At 44.8% G+C, this 23,249-nt stretch overlaps 1 protein-coding gene across 2 annotated transcripts; it reads right to left on the bottom strand.

The window, feature by feature from the left end:
• Positions 1–4,445: 4,445 nt before the first annotated feature.
• SLC19A2 (solute carrier family 19 member 2) lies at positions 4,446–22,431 on the bottom strand. Of its 2 annotated transcripts, none has more exons than XM_026659045.2 (6): positions 22,163–22,431; positions 17,456–18,064; positions 9,718–9,940; positions 7,045–7,237; positions 5,661–5,802; positions 4,446–4,983 (listed from the first exon to the last, which is right to left on the bottom strand). In XM_026659045.2, exons 1-6 carry the CDS (start codon positions 22,340–22,342, stop codon positions 4,855–4,857), a joined length of 1,476 nt encoding a protein of 491 aa, XP_026514830.1. In that variant the 5' UTR covers positions 22,343–22,431; the 3' UTR covers positions 4,446–4,854. The 2 variants fall into 2 exon arrangements, with proteins under 2 accessions (XP_026514830.1, XP_026514831.1); XM_026659046.2 differs by having other exon boundaries at positions 17,597–18,064.
• Positions 22,432–23,249: the final 818 nt, after the last annotated feature.

The following is a 23,249-nucleotide window of genomic DNA, read 5'->3' as shown; positions in this document are numbered from 1 at the left end:
ATTTAAATAGCCAATTTAACTTGCTGTATTACTTCTTTTCTGAAAGTCTCCTAGCACTTATGGTAAACATGCCGTTGGTTTTCAAAACACAATTTTAATGGGCAAGTGATGACAGCACAGAGAACCATTGATTAGATGTCACCTTTAGCTAGACTGAAATAGATGCTTATTGACCAGAACACTTAAGACAGACTCTGTTTTCACATGACAACTCACATTACAGACTTTGCATCAAGCCTGCTCTAATTTCCCACAGGCAATACTAGACTTACCAAAAAAGAAAGGAGAAGCTTGTGACTATAAAGCTTTAGCAAAGAATCCACAGCAAGTGGCATAGCTGGTGCAGGGAAGTTCACATTGTACCTCCAGATTTACTTCAAGGTGTTTCCACTCCATCCCCCTGCCCACTAGGGTTGGTCCATGGGAGGTGTTAGTTTTAAGTTCTGCTGGGGGCTTCCAGGAATGCCCTCATTGGCTGCTGGCTCGTTGCAAACCTAGCCACACCCATGCACTTTTGGAGCTTCACTATCTCCAGGGCTCTCTACAAATGGATAGTTGTGGCTGCAATTATGACCTCCTGCCTGGCAAACTGCCTTCCACTGGGAATCTTGTGCCAAGTGGAGACACATCATTGACTGAATCTCACCCATTGCTTTATAATTCACCATCACAGCTGAATCTAGCCTTAAGCATCAGGTTTTAATCCCCTAGATTGCCTGGAAACCCAGCTGAGTCAGCTCATCTAGTCATCCAGGTAAGGCAGAAGGGTGAACTATTGTCATCAATTTTCAGATTAAAGATAAGGAATTAAGTTCTGCCACTGGCCTGCTGGGTGATCCTGCACATCACTTCATCTCTGCACCTGAGTTTCCCCCTTTGGAAAATGGGAGTAATGATACTGACCTCCTTTGTAAAGTACTTTTAAGAACTCGGATGAGAAGCACTTTGTAAAAGTGAAATACTAGAAAATGTGTTTCTGCCTTTCCCTTATTATTGGCCCAAACTTGCATATACTTGCTACCAAGCATAGTGCCCACTACCATGTGTATTCCAAGAGCAATAAGTGTTCCAGGATCACTTGTTTTGCACTTTGTAGGTGTTGTTTGGTGTCTCAGTAAATTTGATTGGTGCCCTAGGTGGCACTAGGATACAACAAATCAATACAGTCCCAGACCAAAGCAACCCTTTTCCAAATTAGAGGGACACCACCAATTTGGGGCAAAACATCCACACACAATTTAAAAAAAGCATACTACTCTACATTACATTATATAGATTTCTTGCTTTTAATGGCACTGTGTGTGCTGTCAATTTCCTCATTTCGCTTGTATAGTGAACGTTTGCCTTGTTTGTTCAGCTCTTCCGTACATTAAATATGAGAGAGACTTTTTGAAACAAGATAGCATCTGTAAAGCCAGAAGACTTGGCAGGGGGAGGTGTAGTACATAAAACTAATTAAGAATAGTCTAGATCCCAAGGTAATGATCTTTAAGAGTTGGTTATAGAGAAGACACAGTGGTAGCATTACTCCTTTTTGCTTGCTGGTGGATGTAGTGGTGGTGATCGGCAACACTATTTTTGTCTCCCCACCCCTCTAACCTAATTTTCAGATGTGGACCCAGCAAACCTATTTTAAGTATTTCCCCCTCATGGCTGACCTCTACTTCTTACCTGGGATATTTGATGCTTGATGCTCAGGCCTCTGGCTCATGTCTTCAGTACTTACATCGATGCAAGAGTCCTTCACGTGGCCACTATAAAGCAATGGTCACACAGAGCAACAGCTACTCTTCGAGCACCTACATTCTCCCTCAAACCTCACTCTACTGGATCAGGTTTCGCAAAAGCCAAGCCACCTCCACCCTTAGACTGGAACTGAAGCACAACCTCTCTCTGGGGGGTTATTTTGTAGAGTTTATGGGCTGGGGTGGTGGCAGCTCTCTTTGTGTGCGGGTTCCTGGTCACAAGCATCCATTCAGTGGCTCTTCCTTGAACCTGCCTCTCTGGAACCTGTTTTCCAGTGATCTCTCCCCTCCCATGCAGCGGATGTGTCTGTGGCTCCTTGACTAGTGTTCCCTCCCACAGTACCCTTTAACTGGGCCCTCCACCTACAAATGAATTTCACCCTTGCTGAATAAATGTTTACTAAAACTAGATTGCTAAGCAGTTCAAAGAGGTCAGAGTAGAGACCTCGTCTTAGGACACAAGATTTTTCCTATACTGACATCTACAAAGCTACCAAGAACAGTAAATAGTTAATTGCCATCCACCAAGATTTGTTTTAGCTGTGGTTCCTTTTTAATTCACCCCCCTCCCCATTTCCTGTTACATAAAAACTATTAGAAAAAGCCATGCCCATTGTCGTAGCAATGCTCAAGATAAGCAAGGTGTTGAAATACAGATAAGATCATTTTAGGAAATACTGTGTAAAATACTTTATTTGATAAAAATTGCTGTAATATCAGAACAAAACCAAATAAAAAGGTCCTGTCCATGATTATGTCTTGTTTGCAATATTTCATATGTATGTACCTTTGCTTCCACAAACAAATCTCCTCCTCCATCTAGGTTCTTATACTCCATCACTGCAGCATTCAGATACCACAGTGATGGCATAGCATAAGAACCTGAAAAGGACTTCCAGGCTTAAGATACACTATAATTATTTAAGCCAATGAATGTAGGTAAAGTGACCATATATTTAAAACAGACATGGCAATAATTTTTGTCCTATAGACATTTTGATCTTGCCACAATCCATTAGTAACATCACTCTAGAACAGAGGTCCCCAAACTGTGGGGCAAAACACTTGGGGAGGAGGGAGGAAGAGAGGGAGAGGGCATGGTGGGGCCCAGGCCAGCCCCCACGGGGATGGGGAGGGAGCACCACCCAGTCCTTCCGCTCCCAGCTCTGCTCCAGCCCCATCCCCAGCTTCGGCCCCCTTATCCCTGACCATGTCTCCTCTCCCACCTCCCCACCTGGGAGACACAGCTAGGAGGTTCAGCTTCCTCTTTTGGTTATTCATCCCCATACTCCTGTAACATCTGCAACCAGGCTGAGATTATATCACAAGGGGCTGCATGTGAAATGGCCATCCGTTTTCCAAGAACAGTTATCAAATTATGTTTAATCACTATTTCTTCTTGCCTAAAACCTACCCTCTAACACTGCTTGAGAAGTTTTCTTAAAAGTGGGTTTTTTTTTTTTTAAAATGTTCCTTTCAAGTTTCTTTTTCAGGGTATGGTAGCTAAGTTACATACAAATAGACGTCAGCAAAAGTGGCCCCAGGAAACATTAAGAAACCAGATTTCAAACATCAGGAAGTTTGGGGAAGTCCAGATCCTGGGATTTTGCCTGAGGTCCATCTATACTTGTTGGACTCTTTAAAGTAACTCAAATCTGGGATGGATCAGGTCCTGGACAGCAGGAGAATAATGAACTTACACACTCAATTCTGTGGCTCATTTGTAAGAAAAGCATTCTCTCATGGAACTATCTCCCTTCCTAACATCCCCCATGGACGATTCTCAGTTCTCAGCAGAAAAAAAATTCTTCCGCCCTGTGAAACCTCAGTTGCATTTACAAATAAAATAAATAAAGGCAGAAGTGAGTAAACATGGTAGAATCAGCTGGATAGGAAGCATACAGCATAGCAACTGACCCTCCCCAAAGAGCCAATTTAGATACAGCAGTGCAATCTTTTGTGTATTTCCTTTTCCAAATTACTCAGGCGAGTCATAAGTTGTCCAGACTGCAAAACAAAGGCAGGTTTTAGGATGCATTGAGTTTTCCTGTCCAGTTAGAAAGGGGGAAGGGTTTAAGAATGGACAGACCTGATCAATATAGGATGTCACCAAGTGTTTTAAAAAAAAAAAAAAAAAAAAAAAAAAAGAGTATTTAAATGAAAAAACTGCAGTAACTGCAGTCAGTCAACTTCATTCCCAGTACTAGTGTACTACAGTAACCTACACTGGAGCATTCAGGGTCAGTGGCCTTTGCATCACAGGAGTCAAGAGTTCTAAAGGACATCCATGATCCCACAGACCAGTATTCTGGACAAAGAGATAGCTTCTTCGGTTCTCTCCAGCATTATAGTCCTTTTGAAGCAAGCCACAGCATGGACTTTCCCAGAACACAATGTATTTGCCAACAGCCAACTCACTGGTGTCAGAAGGCTAATCCAGTACACATTTTAGCTTTCAGGGTAGAGAATCAAGGAAAGCTATGTCTGATACTCTGACAGACGGGATGGCAGACCAGGTAGAAATAGTACAAGCAATATGAAGAAACGTGCAGACATACAAACCTCAAATTTAAAATATATTCAGTACTCAGAAGTGTGCGTCTAACAGCATGGGTAAGGCACAACGCCAGCTACGCCAATGCACCTCCATTTTGACCTATAGCACGCCCTGTGCTATTCCAGCCCTGGATCCCCCCCACACACACACACAGCTCTGCTAGTGAACCTCACAAATGACCTGCAGCAGCTCCAGGCTTTTCGTGCTCAAACACTGACAGGTGGATGGAGGGCGCATTTATACACACAAAGCCTTATTTGCATTGATGATCTTGAGAGCCCCAGGTTTCACTAGCCTTTCACCTCTTGAGCAAACTTGTGATACCTCAGTGCACCTCCGTACCCATGGAACTGAACAATAAAAAAAGGCATTTGAGAAGGAACGTCTATTCTTACTTACGTAAGATCTAATTAAATAATTTTCCCTCTGATGTGTGCTACTAATATAGTATAAATTACACTTCAGATGACTGCCTTGGAAAACAAGTGGCAAAGACACTAATAAATACTTCATCTTCATACATCACAGCTGAATATGTCCTCATTCGCTGCACTAAGGAGGGCTTGCAGTAGATCTGCTTGGCATCTCTTCCTGTCTTCTGTAATTCTTCATAACACTGTATATGCCACTGACCAAGAACACCAGCGATATGGCTGCAAAGTAACTAGCGTAGATCATGAACTGCAGAGTGGGAGAAAAAACTGGTAAGTTAAAGGTTAGCAAATCCACTCCTCTCCATCCTTATATGAAAGGAAAAATATTCAGGTTTTTTTTTTAAACTAGGATTGGTGAATGAAGTGTGCTGCATCTAGTTCATTATCTGGATTTAATCAGTACTTTCATTAGAACTGGTGAAAGACTAGACAAATGGAGTTTAGTCTCCAAGGCTGCTTACCTAAAAGGGAGCAATGCTGCAGTGTGCGCACAGAAAAACCTCTCACTGAACTAAACAGGAGCTTCACTTGCACAGGGCTACAAGAAGATGTCTATAATAGAACAGTGGCAGCCCAGCCCTCCCATTCACCTGTGCCTCAAACCCTGTCTTAATGGGGTGAGATGGGAGCTCAGCCTCCATCCTTGACTACTCAGAGAAAATTAACAAGGCAGCCAACTGGTGCTAAGTGTGGTTGTGGTTTTGTAACATGGACACAACTGTCTGTTAGCAATAGAACTGAAACACTTTATTTTTCTTCCCTCTCCACACACAAGGTCACAGAGCAGGCCACTGAACACCCTCTGAACAGCAACGACCTGGACCAGAATCACACACAGATGACAGAGGCAGGAGGGAGGCTCCACATCCTGATTTACATCCCTTCCTTCTTCCCCAGTTAGTAAAGATAAAGCAGTGATCTTACCTGTGTGAATATGTTTAGCCCAAGACCACTGGAGTCAACAACAATCAAGGTGAGCAAAGTCTGCAGAGCCAAGGCAATGAAAGTATTGATACCAAACACCAGGGCATACCGCTCCATGCTTAGATTGGTAGCAATTTGGAACCTAAGCAGAAAACCAAAAGGGAGAAATGTGAATACAGGAGGAAAAGGGAAGAAGGAACCTTTCAGGGTAAAACTATGTAGGGTGAAAAGTTAATTCATAAACTGGCTAAATATTTCCACAGCCATATCATTTGGCACTGTGATCTTATCACATCTCACAAGCTAAGCAGGATCACAGCTGGCTAGCACTGGGGAAAATGTCACAGGGAAACCCAAACTGCTGCAGAAAACAGTTTCAGAAGTTCAGTAAGTTGCACTCTTTATCTGAGTCAGTACTGAAATACTCTCTCCTGGTACCTGAATGGCACTGTGACGTTGGAAGGGGCCATCTTTCAGAAGTCATACAGAAAACCCACTAGCACGGGGTGTATGTACTCCACACTGGCCCAGCAACTAAAGGGTTAATACAGGCACTGCCAACCACTGTTGACTGGCAGTCGCTCAGCAGCTGGGGGGATACAAGGGCTGGGAAGCAGGGGCTATCAGAGGAGTAAGCAGGCTGGAGAAAGGAGCTCCTGTCAGCAAACTTCTAAAGAGTTGCCCAGGGATGAAGGGACCAACCCCCTGTGGTACCTGAGAACAAAGAGGGTATTCAGATTCCTGGGCACCAGAAACAGACTGACAGCCCCCCTGAGCTGAGTGAGCTGGGCTCATGCCCTGCTTGGCCAGAAGGGGGCACGCTTGCACTGACTCCCACCCTCCTCCTTTAAGGAGGAGACTTGTTATTGGTTGTCTTGGCCAGATTCCAATTTGTCCTACTGAGGAAAACTCCCTCTGCAGTTTACAGTGGATTACAGTATTTCCTTCACTTCCTAGCTAACCTGTACTGCAGTGTTTGATTAAACAGTTGCTGCATTCCCCTCCACAAGTGACATATCATCTCATCTCATTTTCCTTCTGGTATGTCTAAACTTTGACCATGTATTATTGACATAGCACTTGCCCCTCTTCCCCTCCCTATGGCTTCACTCAAACAAACAATGTTTATGGAAAAACATTTCACTGACAGGTAGCACTACCCAGTATTTATAAACAATGACTTTAGTATCACAAAACCTCTGTTCTATTCCCAAGTCTGCCATTGAACTGCAGGCAATTTGTCAAAGCTCAAATGTAAAGAACTTGAAGATCCTTGCACAAAAGGCACTGCCTACATGCAAAGCATTAAGCCAGTTTTGAGACAGACAGCTATAATCTTGTCAATGTTTTATTTTTGGTTTGTTTTTTAAATTAAAATACCTACGTTGCTATTGTGATGAGCAGCATGTAGACAATTCTGAAGATTACATATGAGGCATAACACACCCAGATGTTACGAACAGTGTCCATGACATATACAGCAGCAGCAATGAGGAGGGAGAACAGGGCCAATGCCACCTCACCCCAGGTAGCCCAGGATACTTTTATGTAACCCACAGCAAATACAGCAACAGCTCCTATAAGTAGAAAGGAAAACAAAATACAACTTGATAGTTGCTCAGACATTCAGCTTAAACCTTCTGTGCATTAGATTAAGAGAAACCAATGTCTAAATATACGAGATGTGCACAAGGGGAGCTCCACTACTGTGCACATTTAAAAAAAAAAAAAAAAAAAAAAAAAAAACACACAGAAAGTGTAGGGCTGTAAAGAACCTCGAGAGGCCATCAAGTCCAAACCCCTGCCTGAAGCATCCCTGACAGGTGTTTGTCTAATCAGTTCCTAAAAACTTCCAAAGATGGGGGATTCCACAACCTCCCTTGGAAGCCTATTACAGTGCTTAACTACCCTTAGAGTTAGAAAGTTTCTCCTAATATCTAACCTAAATCTCCCTTGCTGTAGACTAGGCCTATTACTTCTTGTTCTATCTTCAGTGGGCTTGGAGAACAATTGATCACTGTCCTCTTTATAACAGCTCCTAATATATTTGAAGCTGAGGGGCAGCCTGATAAGGCTTTTCTCAAGACAACATGCCCAGTTTGTTTAACCTTTACTCATAGATTGGGTTTTCTAAACCTTCTATCATTTTTGTTGCACTTCTCTTGACTCTTTCCAGATTGTCCACATCTTTCCTGAAGTATGGTGCCTAGAACCAAATGCAGTATTTCAGCTGAGGCCTCACCAGTGTCAAGTAGAGCAGGACAATTACTTCCCATGTCTTACATACAGCATTCTTGTTAATACACCACAGAAGGTTAGATTTTTTTTTGCAACTGCATCACATAGTTGACTCATATTCCATTTGTGATCCACTATCACCTCCAGGATCTTTTCAGCAGTACTCCCATCTAGTCAGTAATCCTTAATTTTGTAGTTGTGGATTTGAGATTTTCCTTCCTACGCGAAGTATTTATCTTTACTGAATTTAATCTTGTTGATTTCAGACAAGTTCCTCCAATTTGTCAAGGTCATTTTGAATTCTAATCCTGTCCCTCAGAGTGCTAGCAATCTCTCTGTTTGGTGTCATCTGCAAATTTTATAAGGACACTCTCCACTCCATTAGCCAAGTCATTAATGAAAATATTGACTAGTACCAAAACACAGGAGTAGCCCCCATGGGATACCCTCTCCGTTTGGCAGTGAACCGTTGATAACTACTTGGTGTACGGTCTTTCAACCAGTTGTGCACCCATCCTACGATTTCACCTAGACCACATTTTCCCTAGTTTGCTTATGAAAACGTCATGTGGGACTGTGTCCAAACCCTTATGAAAATCAAGAGAGTAGGGTTCTCAACAGTACTCATCATTGGCCTAACTCATCTCTAGTTGAAGTCTATAGTAACCTTCTACTAGACTTCAATGGGAATAAAGTCAAGCTAGCACCAAGTGCTTTTGAAAATCCCACCCTAGCTCTGCAAGAGAGCAACCCTGGTGCCCCAGACTGTAGCTGTTTCACTCGTTCTCATACAATCTTCCGGCTCAGGTCTGAGTGAGCTATTCTGACCCCATCATCAGGAGGTACTGTACTCTAGCAGTCAGGTTTGTTCTGTTAGTTATTTAAACTTGGCCGAGCACTATGGAGGCAGGTGGTCTAATGGTTAAGGCAGAGAGGTGGGAATTAAACCTGCTGGGTTCTGTGCCTAGAAAGTGATGATCTGTCATGGGCCAAGTCTCTTATGATCTAGTCCTCAGAGGTGCTGAGCAACCTGTTCCCACTGAACGCCACGCAAGGAATATAAGGCCATTCATATTTATTGCCTCAGTTTCCCCAACTAAGCTAGGAGGGAGATACTGCATTAGGCGCCATAGCTGTGTATCATTTAGTGCTCCTCTGAGTGAACATGTTAGAGCAGTATTAAAAGTATCCCCACAGCTGTGACAAAGAATGTCCAGTAGACTTCTCCTATTACACAAAAAGTTTTTCACTTATGCCTTACTTGACCCTTTCAGTCAAGCAAGACTTTTGGCAACTGAGGTTACAGGGCAGACTACTTTGAGGCTCACAAGTTTCTTCCAATACTTCCAACTAAAAATGGTGGTAGCTCAGTCTGTTTGAACAATGAAGCCATATATCCTCAACGGCATTTAAACTGGCAGTCATGTTAACACCTAATAGTACACAGGTAATCTGTCATACACCTGGAGAGCTTTGTTAAACATTCCAGAGCTGCAACTGCTTTGGGAGGGTCCTGTAATACTGCACATCACAGGTAGAAAGACCAGGTATTTCAACATTTCAATACCTACCTCTTGGATTACAAAATCAGCGCAGTGCAGCTGAGTCACCCTTAGACAATTCACATGAAACTCACCCAATGAAAATTTGATTCAGTGTCATTCTCTCGCCTGTACATGATAGGAAGCGCTGCAACAACAGATCTGTTTTGGCAATACTCAGTTTGAAGGACGTAACATGCTAATTCTGTGGTTTGTTATAGTGTTTAGATGCCTTGTGACATGCACCCTTTGAAACTGGAGTTAAGTAGGTAGCTTACCTAGTAGCGTAGAAACTGCCTCCACGCCACCATTATAGATCTCGAACCTCTGAGAAGGCAGCACCATTTCCCACAAGCCTTGCGTGTAGTTTATTACCTGGAAGTAGCCACAAGTTGAGAATGCCCACCACACAGACCAGCAGAGCATAGGCCGGGAGGAATAGCACTGCAGGAAGTCCCGCCATAACTCTCTGAGCACCTTTGAGATATCCACTTTCTGCTCCTGCAGAGATTTAAAAAACAAACAAAAACAAAAAAAATTCAAAATCCCATTTCTGAATGATTCACCCTACTCCACAAGTGCACTTATCACTGGCAGGAAGTGCCAGAGCAATAGCCCAGTCTGTCACACAGCAGGCAACAAAGCATCCCCACCAGGCTGTCCCAGCGAGACGCTTTCCCACCCTAACCCTACACGGGTGAAGAAATAGTTCATTCTCCATGATCTATGTAAACCTTGGCCTCTGTGCTCTAAGGGCCAATTTACTGCTAGTTGTGGTGGAGGAGAGACTGATTTCCCCCTCCCCACCCTATTCACTAGGAACTGAACAGAAGCTACCAACTTACATCACACAGGCCACAGAGTCATATCAAATAACAGTTTCAAGTCATTGCCAACCTGTCCTGGATTTGAGCCAGAAACCAAGTAGTAAGAGTTTGAGAGCAACCACGGAAGTTTTCCGAAGCAGGTATTTGGAAGTTTCCCACAAAATGAGTTTTCAGAGATTACAATTATTCAAATTAGTGGCCCTATTACATAGCTTCATACGCCATTTATCAAGAGATGCAATATAATTACATAGGTCAAAAGGCTCAGACAATCATAGATATGTTGTCTGGAGGAGATCTGAAGAGTGATGGAGAGTCTATGGAGCAAAGATAGAAGAAGGTTGTTTCAACAGAAATAGGAGCTGCAGAGCAAAAGTTTCATGCAACCACAGTTGCTGGACTGTGTAAAGAAAAAGAAACTTAAGGTCTCTTCTCATGCAGCTCACCTAGAATGAGGTTGGGTAGAGAAGTTACAGGGCACAGATTTTTTTAAGTGTTTGCCTTGGGTGGAGAGAACAGAAATTAATTATCCATCAGAGAGGCTGGTTACTTTAGTATCTAACATGGAATTATATTACCTACTGCTTTATGTAAACAGCACCAGAGAAAATTAGTACTGGCTTGCTTTGTAATAGAGATGCTAGATTTCAGACTACTTTGGTTCAGTAGCAGATCTAGCAACTCCTCACACCAAATGAAAATAACAGTATGCAGGAATTGTACAGAGTAATTTGTATTGTACCAAGACACTGCAGGGTTCTTCCCCAAACCATTAAGGGTCATATAAGCACCATTAGGATTTCTCCTTCCCAACCCCCCTGCAATGGACATCAGCAGCCCCTTATGCATGGAATGCCCTTCCTGAACTAGTTTGTGAAGCTCCTGCCTTGTCCTTCAAATCAGTCCTCAAAACCCAGTTCTACCGTGATACCTATTAGCAACTGGAGGTTTTATATGCAAGTTACATTTATAAAAAAAAAAAATGCTGAGAATATTAAGGTTGAGAAGTCAAGCCCCTGAAAGTTAGGAAATGCCATATTTATGGTGGTCTGTGCAATCTTAATTTTACCCCCTTATACACCCATTCTGTACACTGAATGAAGCAGGGGTCCTGTGGGGGAAAAAACAGTATATGATCATGCAATTAGACATCATAATGTGTCGGCACAAGAGGGCCAAATTAAGGTTACCCAGGCAATTGTAAAACTGGCATTTCCCTACTTTCGAGTGCTGGACTCTGCAACCTAAATAATATTGTTTTCGTGTAATTTGAGGGTTAAAAAAAAAAAAAAAAGAGATAACCAAGTTCTACTGTGGACAACCCTCCTCCCTGAATCATGCTATGCTGAATGTGAACGAGACTAGGTGTGGGAGGGGGATGTTAGCTTTCTGACGCAAAAAGTACCTCACTGATGCCAGCATAATGTTTACTGTATAAGGAGAGAGTAGCTGCTCAATAATGATCAGCTTCTCTCACCTTTCAGGAATGACCAGGACAGGATTCTCAGACCCACATGAATCAGAGCCAATGAAGACAAGAGATTTAGACTACCAGCCCTTCCAGCCACTCTCTTGATCCTACAATACTACAAAGTGAGTGGCAACTGGCATGCTTGGTTTCACTGAGGCAATAATAGGACAGTAAACACCACCTGTCATCCAAGGATCACAGAGCATTTACAAGTGGACATTATGGTTAGGTTAAGTGACTTGCCCATGGTTCATTCATGGCTAGGGCCCTACTAAATTCAAGGCTGTGAAAAACGTGTCACGAACTATGACATCAGATCTCCACTGTGAAATCTAGCTATTGTAGGGGAGAAGGAGGGGCAGGGCTCCTACTGTGCATCAGGGTCCAGCTGCTAGCCCCAGTGGGGCTGAGTAGGGACGACACTTCCTCTTCCCTTGCACGACTGTTCTCAGGGGGAGATCAGACCCACCACTGGACACCTCCCCAAGCTGCAGGAAGCTCCGTGGCTACGCTGCCTTCAGAGCGTGGCTGTGAAGGCAGCAGCCATGGAGCTTCCTCCAGCTGAGGGAGGCTCCTGGAGGTGGGTCTGATTTCCTCCGTGCTGCTAGGAGAGCCCCATCCGGGCTGGGGAGGGACGGAACTTCCTCTTCTCCTGCACGGCCACTCTTGGGGGGGGGGGGAAGGAACGGGGAACCGCAGTGAATGGGAGCTGCAGGGGCGGTGCCTGTGGACAGGGGCAGTGTGCAGAGCCACCTGCCCCTCCCCACACCAGGAGCCGCTGCCAGACATGCCAGCTGCTTCCAGGAGCAGCGTGGGGGGCCAGGGAGGGCAGGCAGGCAGCCTGCCTTAGTCCCGCTTGCCACCGCTCGGGAGCTGCCTCAGGTAAGCGGCGCCCACGGGAGCGTGCACCCCAAACCCTTCCTGCACCCCAACCCCCAGCCCTGAGCCGCCCCGCACCCCACCCCAGAGCCTGCACCCCCCCCCGCATCCCAAACCTCTGCCCCAGCCCCCTCCCAGAGCCCACACCTTGCACCCCAACCCTCTGCCTGAGCCCTGAGCCCCCTCCCAGAGCCAGCACCCCACATCCCCACCTGCACCCCAATCTCCTGCCCCAGCTCTGAGAGCTCTCCTGCACAAAAAACTCCTCCCCAGAGCCTGCACCCTGAACCCCCTCCTGCATCCCAACCTCAGCCCAGAGCCCCTCCCACACTCTGAACCTGTCGGCCCCAGCCCAGAGCCTGCACACCCTCCCAACCCTGTCCCAGCCCCGTGAAAGTGAGGGAAGATGGGGGAAGAGTGAGCAACAGAGGGGGGGATGGAGTGAGTGGGGCAGGGCTTCAGAGAAGGGGGAGGGCAAGGGTGTGTGTAATTAATGTTATTTCTACATTTTCTTTAAGGTAGATCCTGGGTTGCACTTAAATTCAAAAAGTGATCTTCTGCTTAAAAAGGTTGGAGACCATTGCTCTAGTTTCTGCTCAGCTCTAGTAGCCATGAGACACTCCCTATGGAATGATTTCTTGGTGCTCTGCCAGTTGCAATAAGTTTAGTAATTGTCTAGATCCTTGTACTCTGGGTGGGTGCAAACAAATGCAATTTTCTAATGACAAAACACAACCAGTTTGAGGACACATCAGCACAAAACAGTGGATGCGGTTTCTATTCTTGCTCTGAGCAGAGGATTTCAGATAGAGCATGGATTTAGGTGTAGGAAAGTTAGGGAACAGATTTGCTATGTAGGAAGCAGCCACTGATTCTTCAGGTCCAAAGTGGCAGGTATTGGATGCTTCAGAAGGCAGGATCCCCTAAACATTTTTTTAATTGTGCAATGCTGCACGGGGAGATATAAAATTCTTCCCTGAACCCTGTAGCCATCAGGTTATGCTCCTGAGATTTAACTGCCATTATCTTAACATGCAAAACCATTATAGAGCAATGTTATTCAGCTCTACTTTGGTTTTAAAAAATAATAATGGAGCCTCAGTATTTAAGTATCTGGTGTAATTTAACTTCCTAGATGACTGTAGTTGATCTCAGAGAGCATTCCCTTTATTTTATTTAGATTCTACATCAAGGCCTCCTTGTTCCTGTATTACAGGACATTTAAAAAAAAAAAAAAAATTTTTTTCAGTAATTCCTCAATCAAACGGCACAGAATGACATGTTTTTATTACTGAATATTTTCAGCATATTGAGTATGCTGCAATGGAAGACAGGATCCTTGCCTCAGGTAGCTCACATTCGACTCCCTTAACATATCCTTTCCTCCCAAGTAGAAGAATTCTGAAGGTATTTACAGCTATTGCTAGATGAAATGGTCAGTGAAACGGACAAGGAAAATGCTATCCTATTGCTGATGCCACTGTGGACAAATAGTCCAGATACCGTTAGGACTGACTGAACAAATCCCCAGGCTGAAGGTTAGAGAGGAGGAAGGCTTTTGATCAAGATCACTTGTTCAACAGTCCATTACATGTACCTGAGTGATCCAGGAACTCCCCCACCCCATCCCACTAAAAGCAGCAAAATAAAAGAAAGACTTCCCTTCATCTACGCTCAGTGGTTCCTCCAGTTCTCTCAGTAAAGGGGCCTTGCAAAACTGTTAGATTAATCTTACCCAATTCCCTGGAATGTTAATAGGTTTAATTCTCAGCAGTAGCCTATAAAAGGATAAACCCTTCTGGCTAAAATGAAGCCCAACATTGTTGCCCTCCTTCCACTCATTGCCAGGGATAATATTTGAAGAGAAACCTGGTTGGGGAGACTGACACATTATATAGCCACACTGACTCTAGCTCTGCTGAAATTCTCATGCAGGATTTTATCTTACCTTGCAACTCCCTTTTGCAGGGACTTCTCATGTCTCAGCTTTCCAGCATGTGCAAGAGTGATACAGTCCAAATTCTTGTGTGTGCTTGTACTACTTTGAATCTTGCCCCAACCTTAACTTCACTGACTCTCCATTCACTTCAGGATCCAGCTAGAGAGTGATTTATTTGTATTAAAACTCTCCATGAACTTACTCTAACCCACCTTACGGACCTGGTCTCTCCATACCCCCCTCAAATTCAGCATCAGCCTCTGCCTGATCAAAGTTATGACCAAACGCACCCCTGTATTCACACCCTAGAGTAATCATTTTTGCACAAAATATGCTTTTTGAGGGATCACTTGAAACCTAAAAACTCACTGATCAATGATATCATGGTAAAGTGTACGTAGCTATATTATATGTCAAGTTACCAATTTCCCCCTGTATGATGTTGGTAGCACATCATCAAACCCATGCAGCCCTGACTAGAAAGCAGTGGTTATCAGGTCTGTCCTAAACAAAGGAATATGTTTACCTCTATTTACATATACACTGAGATGGTGCAAAGCTGCATTTCAGCATATACAAGAGAGAAGAAAGAGGATGGGAACACCTTCACCCCAGACTCCACATAGCCGCATTTACTGTTTGAATAAACTTTGCTTTGAGGGTTAATCCTCAGAAGAATCTACTTCAAAGGGGGACTGGACTATAAAAGTGAGGGGCAAATACACACTTGGGGATCTCTCTCTCTCTTTTTCACCTAAGACAACAAAGGAACAAGCCTTTGGACTTTTGGGAGGGGTTCGGACCTAAGAATTCAGTCAGCCTTGTTGCTGGGAACAGGTGATAAGGATTTACCTTGAGCCAAGTCTAGCTTGTTTAGTTTTAATTAAAGAATAGAAAGTTTCTTTATGTACAAAGTTATTTTGAGTACAAATATAAGGCATTAAAGTCAGAAATGGTTACAAGAGAAACAAAGAAAATGCTTTTTGGGAACTAAAAAGTATCTAGTATTGTGTTTAAACTGAATTGTTTGGTAACTCCAAGTAGTAAACTGTTGTACACTGACCCCTTACTTGGGCAACAGACCTATAATATCTGGAGTGTCCAGGAGGGGGCTGGGCAGTGAAGAACATATTTTGGGGGGATATTTGGGACTGCGAATGTGTTGAGGTCAACCTGCAAGTAATAATGAAGGCTGCTGGAAACAAGAGTGTGACTGCAGTGTTTCTGACAGGCTCCTGGGGTCAGAATTGCTGGACCAGGGTTGTGACTGTACACAGACACTCAGGGTGTGATCTGCATGCTGGCAGGCTGACTGTGAGCGACCCAAGATTGAAGAGCAAGCGGTGACACATCCCCTCCCTGGTCTGGATTGCCCCTCGGAATGTGATGCAAATATCACCAATAACAGTGCAAGAGCTTTCTCCCCTGTAGCTCTTAACATCTTTTCATCAAGCTGACTCTCCATCTCATTTCAAGTCCCTCCTGAAGGACTTCTTTATCCATGAGTCCTTTGTCACCTACTGATCTTATACTTGTACCACAGTGTGTGCACACAAGCGTTTGCTGTGATTTATTGTCACTCGTTATAAAGAATTTCAGCAGAGTTAGTACAAAGAAACTTCCGGGATCAAAAAATAGGACTAAGTTCGTTGTAGTCCAGTTACAGCAACTACATATGCCAAGTGGTAATAAGTTAATTATATAACTGGGCAACTGGACAAATTTAAAATACTCCCACAGGCTTGCGTCAGAACTTAGTGCACACAACCCTAAATTCTTGTACTGATTCAGTATCTTCCTGGCCAGATTAAATGATTAGCAAATTCACTTGCAATGAAACTCTATAGTTCCTCAGTTTTTTTCCCCTCACTCAGTTATTGAGGTGGCAGCTGCAAGCTGCATATTATGATGCCATGGGGTGTATTAACTGCACTTTGGGCACCCATAAGATTCTCACCACCTCCCCCCCAAAAGTGTTTTATTTCTTAAAAAACTGACTGGAAATATATGAATTTCCTCTTTGGTAATATAAAGCACTAGAGAATTTTAAATAAAGTGACCAGGTACCTGCAAGAATAATGCACTACATGTGTTTTTCAAAGTTCGGGTCGTGACCCAGTACTGGATCGCGGCATGTAAGGCACTGGGTCGCCTTGCTCAGAACCCTGGGACGTTGGTGGTGCTGCTCAGGTAAGGCAGGCTAGTGCCTACCTGCTCCGACACCGCCTAGGAGCCGGGCCTGCTGATGGCTGTTTCTGGGGCGCAGCACGGTCCATGGCGCCAGGACAGGCGAGAAGCCTGCCTTAGCAACCCTGCTGACTGGGAGCTGCCGGAGGTAAGCCCGCGCAGCGATCCCCTGCCCCAACCCCGAACCCCCTACAAACCCAGAACCTCTTCCTGCACCCCAAACCCCTCATCCCCAGCCCAGAGCCTGCACCCCCAGCCCAGAGCCCTGACCCCCCCCCACACACACACTCCAACCCCCTGCCCCAGCCCAGAGCCCTGACCCCCCCACATCCTCCAACCCCCTGCCCCAGCCCAGAGCCCCCTCCCACATCCTCATTCCTGGCCCCACCCTACAGCACTCACCCCTGCACCCCAACCCTCTGCCCCAGCCCTGAGCCCCTCCCACACCCCTCATCCCCAGCTCCGTTGGGTCGCAGGCATCAACAATTTTCTTCAATTGGGGCCCCAGAAAAAAAGTTTGAAAACCACTGCACTACAATACTGTGTGATCAAAAGGAAGCCAGGAAAGCACTTTCCTGGGCCATGCATAGGTGAGGGGGTGAAGAGGGATACCTTTTGCTGTCAGGTAATTGAGACACACAGTTCACTACATATACAAGGTGGCTATGATAGTGACATGTTCCAGGGAAATGGAAGACAACAGCATGGCTTACCTGTGTCTCTGCAGAATGCTCTTCTGCATTTAAGGGAACTTTCGATTCAATGTCTTCCCACCCAGGGACCCTTTTTAAGGCAGGATCATCTCCGATGACAACTCCATTTTTACAATCTAGAACTTTCATCTCCCTACTGACCTGGCTTCTCAAGACGTGGTGAAAGAAAAGACTTTTCTGTGGCATTGGCAGAAACCAAGCTGTGGCAAAAGCCACAGACACAGAGGTCAGGGAGATGACATTCAAGCTGAACAGAGACCAATTGGCAACCGATACCAGAACCTGTCCACAGATGGAACCCACAGTGTAACCCACCAGGGTGGCACTTCGACAGTAGCTGGTGACTTTCTGGTACAAGTTCAAATCCACAATGCTATAGATGTAGGAATAATAGGCAATCTCCGTAGCAGTCACCAATCCATAGAAGAACTCGAGGAACTGAATAGCTAGCAATCCTTGGGCGTAGAGCAGCATGAACCATGTCACTATAAGGCTCAGTCCCTGGAGGAGGATTACAGGTTTGTACCTGAGATAGTCTGTTGCAAGGAATACAGGAAACAGCAACACCAAATAAGAGTAGGTCCATACTGGATAAATTTCATTGAAAACCTGTAAGAAGAAAAGCAAGCCATTAACTAATCAACTGGGAAAGTAAACTCCGTATTTGAAAGTTCAAAGAAAAAGATTCCTAAACACAGACATTTAAGAAACAGCAGGTAAAACCATTTCCCAGCAATGCCAACAAATAATCTCTACAATATACTCAACAAAATGCAACATCCCTCCCTTCTACCTCTAGTTAGTGCTGTACAGGGAGCTAGAGGTAACAGTAGATTTGAGTTTGGATACTTAGAATAAAAATCTTAAATTTATACATATCCTTCCATCCCCTGAATTCTCAGAGTGCTTTACAAATACAATAATTTTCATCCACTAGTGAAATGCAACACCCGTTTACCAGAACACCAGACTACTACGTAGGTGCTTAAGTACTTGCATAAGGCTTTCCAGGTGTAGATCACAGAGTACTTTACAGAAGTGGGTAAGTTACTTTATAATATATTTATAAATCATTATACATTTTACATCCAAGGAAACTGACTTGTCCAAAGTCACACAACAGATCAGTGGCAGAACCAGAACCAAAACCCAGGAGGTCAGGATGCCAGACTATAATACAGTATCCTAGCCACTAATTAAGCTAAGGGCAAGTTTAGGTATGAACCTGCAACTAGTACATTTGTTCATTCCTCCAATGAAGAGGAACATTACTATTAATGTTATTAACCAAAAAGTGATCATGCTTTACTGCTCATTCGTTAGTGAAGAGATAGTAGTAGCTGTTGCTTCTCTACTTTGATTCTCTTTCTATTTTGCCATGTCACCAACTGACATTTACTTTTAATCAGTAGCAAATTCATTACCAGTTATAGTGGTCATTATCAACATGAAACAGTTGACGTGTGTGTGTGTACACACACACACACTCTGGATCAGTTAAAAAGCCTGCCCTGAAGTTAGCCTTTAGAAAATTCCTTTTAAGATTATTTGTACAAGTTTTTCTGCTTCCCTGTTGGGAATATCTTTATAAACACCAACAAAGGGGAAATTGACTATATACCAAGTGCTGTCAAACACTCAAACTATATTATGTTATACATTATGACATTCTCTTAAGCAAACCAGGGAAATGTGGTCTAGATGAAATTACTATAAAGGGCATGCCTAACTGGTTAAAAGACTGCACTAAAAGAGTAGTTCTCAAATGGTTCACAGTCCAACTGGGAAGGATTTATCTAGTGGAGTCCCACAGGAGGCTCTCTGAGGGCCATTACTATTCAACATTTTAATTAATGACTTAGTTAATGGAGTGGAGTGTATCCTTATAAAATTTGCAGATGACACCAAGCCAGGAAGGGTTGCAAACACTTTGGAGCCCAGGTTTAGAATTCAAAACAACCTTGACAAATTAGAGAATTGGTCTGAAATCAACAAGATGAAATTCAATGAAGACATGTACTACACTTAGGAAGGAAAAATCAGTTGCACAAACACAAAATGGGGAATAAATAACTAAGCAGTAGAACTGCAGGAAAGGATCTGGGGGATATAGCAGATCACAAATAAGGGTCATTGACCTTGAATAGATTACCAACAGAGTTAGGGAATCCCTGTCACTGGAGGTTTTTAAGAACAGGTTAAAGAGGGATGGACTAGGAATACTTGTTCCAGCATAGGGCAGGGGTAGCTAATAGGCAGACCGTGTGCCAAATTCAGATCGCCAGATGCTTTTGAACAGACCGCAAAAATCTTATCTATTTATCATCATTATTGTTATTATTTTTGTATTATTTTCTCTAGAGTCTGGACCTCAACTATATTTTGACCAAGAAATTTGGACCTTGACCTCTCTAGGTTTCTTCCTGCCCTACATTGCAATAATTCCCTGTAAATATTTATAGCAATCTTAAGTGTAATTTAGAATTATAGTGCATACATTTTCAGACGGAAGTGTGACTTATGTGAGTGTCCCTTTAAATTTCTAATTTTTAGGCCATGGACATTAGTATTTTGGGAGAGCAGGTCCTCCCGTGAAGATTTTCTTCCCAATAACAGCTACTCTCAATTTGTACTCTGGCACTTCCAGTTGTGGGGGGTGGACCAAGGTTAGATAAAACCAAAATCCACCAGGAGTACAGGCATTTCCTACAAATCAGTGATGGCAGAATTTTTTCAGGGGTGTGGAGGAGGGAGAGAAGTGTCTTCAGTAACCTTGGATAGACCTTACTAGTTCATCCTGATCCTCCTCCAAAACTCCCCATTAACCCCATAGACTTCTCTCAACCAGCTCTTCCAACCAGACTTCTTCCTTGTCCTTCCTCCCTACCCCAAGCAAACAGCCCTGGCCACCTTTTAACAGACCAGCCGTTGAGTTCTCACAAGTGGAGCACCTTCACTCTTATGTATACAATTCACTGCTGCATACGCGCTCCTCTCTGAACTGCAGAGCTCAGATCCCAAGGATGCTCTAAGGCTATGTCTACACTATGCAGCTTTTAGCTGTGTCGCTAAAAGTCGGGCAGTGTAGCCGCTGTTTGTCTGCAAAAATACTTCCACCCCCAACGAGCAGCATTCGCATTGTTGACAGGAGAGCATGCTTGCCAACAATGCGGTGTTCACACTGACACTTGCCGCGGTGTCTTTCGGGGGGGATGGGGGTGGAGAGGATAGCACCTCTGAACGACAAAAGTTTTATCACTCAATTGCCAGTGTAGACATAGCCTTAATCTGCATGCTGTCTGCATTACAGGAACCAACTATTGCCTCTGTGGCATTTCCATCATTTTGTAGGCACACAGGCAGCAATATCCAAGGCCACACCAATCATCTTCTGCTGCCCCTAAACCATGTACGAATCTATTTAAAAAAAAACCTGCATTCTCAATACATGACAGAATTATTTTTAAATTCCTGGTACTTCCTAGACATTTACAGGCGAGGAACACCAGGAAACTAGTTATCAATGGGAAGGGAGAGAGAGTGTAAACGAACCAACATTTCTGTTCCAAATCACCAGTTCACCAGTCTGAATTCAATCAGCTGTGATCAAGAGTCACTGTACTGAAATCTACTTGACAAGAAGATCCCCAATACTTCAGATTTTTTATTTTTAAGTTTAAATGCCCCTATACACGCTCCCTAGGTCAGAGAGGCCAAGAACAGGTCAGAGACTGAGCCTATATCTAGTAGTGAGAGAGTAGTTACGTCTACACTGACAAAAAAAAAAAGGCACATTTTACAGCAAGACAACTAATGCGTGTTTCTTATATTGCTGTAAAAATCCTACTGGACAAGGCACAAGTAGTTTTTAACAAAATGTAGCTAGGGGAGGATAATACTATACCCCACACCCGGGTTTGACCTTACCTAGGCTACATCAGGGTAAAAACTACCTGTGCCTTCTCTCCACTACGATTTACACTAAGATAGCTATCTCACTGCTTATAAATCCCGCGGGGGGGGGGGGGAGGAGAGAGAAGAGAAGAAAGACCTAGCCATACTCTCTCCAGCTTCAAGTTGAGGCATGTTAGGAGGGTAACATAGGGCAAGCTTACGCTACTAACCCCTGCCACCCCCGTCCTGCAGAACAATGATACATTGAATGTATACAATGCTCTTAACAGGATGATCTCAAGCACTTTACAAAAGCTATTACCCCAATTTACAGAAAGGGAAGAGGAGGCATAAATTGATGTGATTTTCTCAAGTTCATAGACAGACTCAGTGGCAGAGCTGAAGTCCTGACTCTTGCTGCCCCAAGCGAATATGTAGGCACCACTGCCTCCCTGAAGCCTAGCTAAAAAACAAAAAACAAAAAAAACCCATCACCACCACACTAACAAGGAGTCACATTGCAGCAGGTGGTGCAGTAGCTAAACTCCAGCGGGGTGATTCCATTTTGTCTCCCTACAATCCCAGACAATCGCCTGCCATCAGACAGTCACCACCTGAGCTGCGCCATTGGGTGGGGCTGCTGTGCACAGCTGCCCTCACTCCCCCCAGGGAGATACTCTGCCGGGGGGGGGGGGGGGGGGTGATGCAGATGCAGTTCCGGGAGTTCTGCGTTAATCCGGAGTTTGGGGATCCCTGGACGGGGCGCAGAGATCCCCCCGCCCCAGCAGCCCCGCGCCCCCGGCGGGCCGGTACCTGGGTCTCGGTGAGGTTCTTGTCCGGCCCCAGCAGGTAGCGGGTGAGGAAGGGCTCCGAGGGCCGCAGGCTGGCGAAGAAGCCGTACAGGCAGAGCAGCGCGGTGGGCAGCGCCCAGCAGCGGCCCCGGGGAGCCCGCCCGGAAAGAGGCAGCACCGGGAGCCCGGCCCGCGCGTCCATCCGGGGAGGGGGGCGGCTCGCGACTCAGCGCGGGGCGCCCAAGGGCCTCACGCACCGAGGAACCGCCATGCGCCCGCACGCGCTGTCAAAGGCACCTCCAGCCCGGCGCCGCCGCTCGAATTTACCCCCATTGGCCAGCGGCGGGAAAGGCGGGCTTGCAAGCGGCCTTCCCATTGGACAGAGCGGCCCCGGGGATAAGCCAATGACAGAGGGCAGAATGTTGTGGGCGGGGGGAGAGGAGGGAAGGGAGATCGAGCGCGTGCTGGATGGGGGGAGGGGGTCATTCAGGAGTCAGGCCCTGAGAAAACTGCACAGAAAAGTCCTGTGATCATAAACATAGTAAATACTGGGTTCTTTTTTTTTATTTGTTCTCTAGTTTGAGCCTCGAGGTCATATTTTCCAGGTTTTTTCCCTCCAGGCCACAAGTGCTAGAAACGTGCTGTTTTTAAATAGCACAGGATGAACTTCTCACATAGTCGAATGAGAAGACCGTCACGTATTTACAATAAAATCACAAGAGTTGGCAATGTTGCCTACCCTCCATCTGACACATCACCCCATGACGTATCCCATGCACATCACCAACAGCAGCCTGTAACAACATCTCCTGTATACACCAGCCTGCGCTAGATCACACACCCACCGGGGTCACTGGCCCGTAACATAAGCTGCAGTACATCTTGTGCCTACTATAGAGTGGCCGTTCACATGTTCCCAGAATACCAGACATTCCAGCACTTTTGGTAACAGCATGGGCCCACCTCTGCCTGCATGATGCTCCCCTCCCCCCACCAGCATGACCTTGTAATAGTAATCCTCCAGGAATTAAAGATTAATCTTTAATTAAAGAATATGTCATGTGATGAAACCTCCAAGAATACATCCAACCAAAATTGGCAACCCTACC

This window comes from Terrapene carolina, unplaced genomic scaffold (assembly GCF_002925995.2).
Source record: "Terrapene carolina triunguis isolate 2854851 unplaced genomic scaffold, T_m_triunguis-2.0 Scaffold558, whole genome shotgun sequence".
Taxonomy (NCBI): Eukaryota; Metazoa; Chordata; order Testudines; family Emydidae; genus Terrapene; species Terrapene triunguis.
The sequence above is the reverse complement of the archived record's forward strand: the minus strand, read 5'-3'. Positions and strand labels throughout refer to the sequence as shown.

Coding starts and splice junctions, on each gene's coding strand:
- SLC19A2 (XM_026659045.2), bottom strand. CDS start 22,342: ATGGACGCGCGGGCCGGGCTCCCGGTGCTGCCTCTTTCCGGGCGGGCT. Junction 18,065..22,162: donor AGAACCTCACCGAGACCCAG/GTACCGGCCCGC, acceptor TTCTTCTTACAG/GTTTTCAATGAAATTTATCC. Junction 4,984..5,660: donor GGCTAAACATATTCACACAG/GTAAGATCACTG, acceptor CCCACTCTGCAG/TTCATGATCTACGCTAGTTA.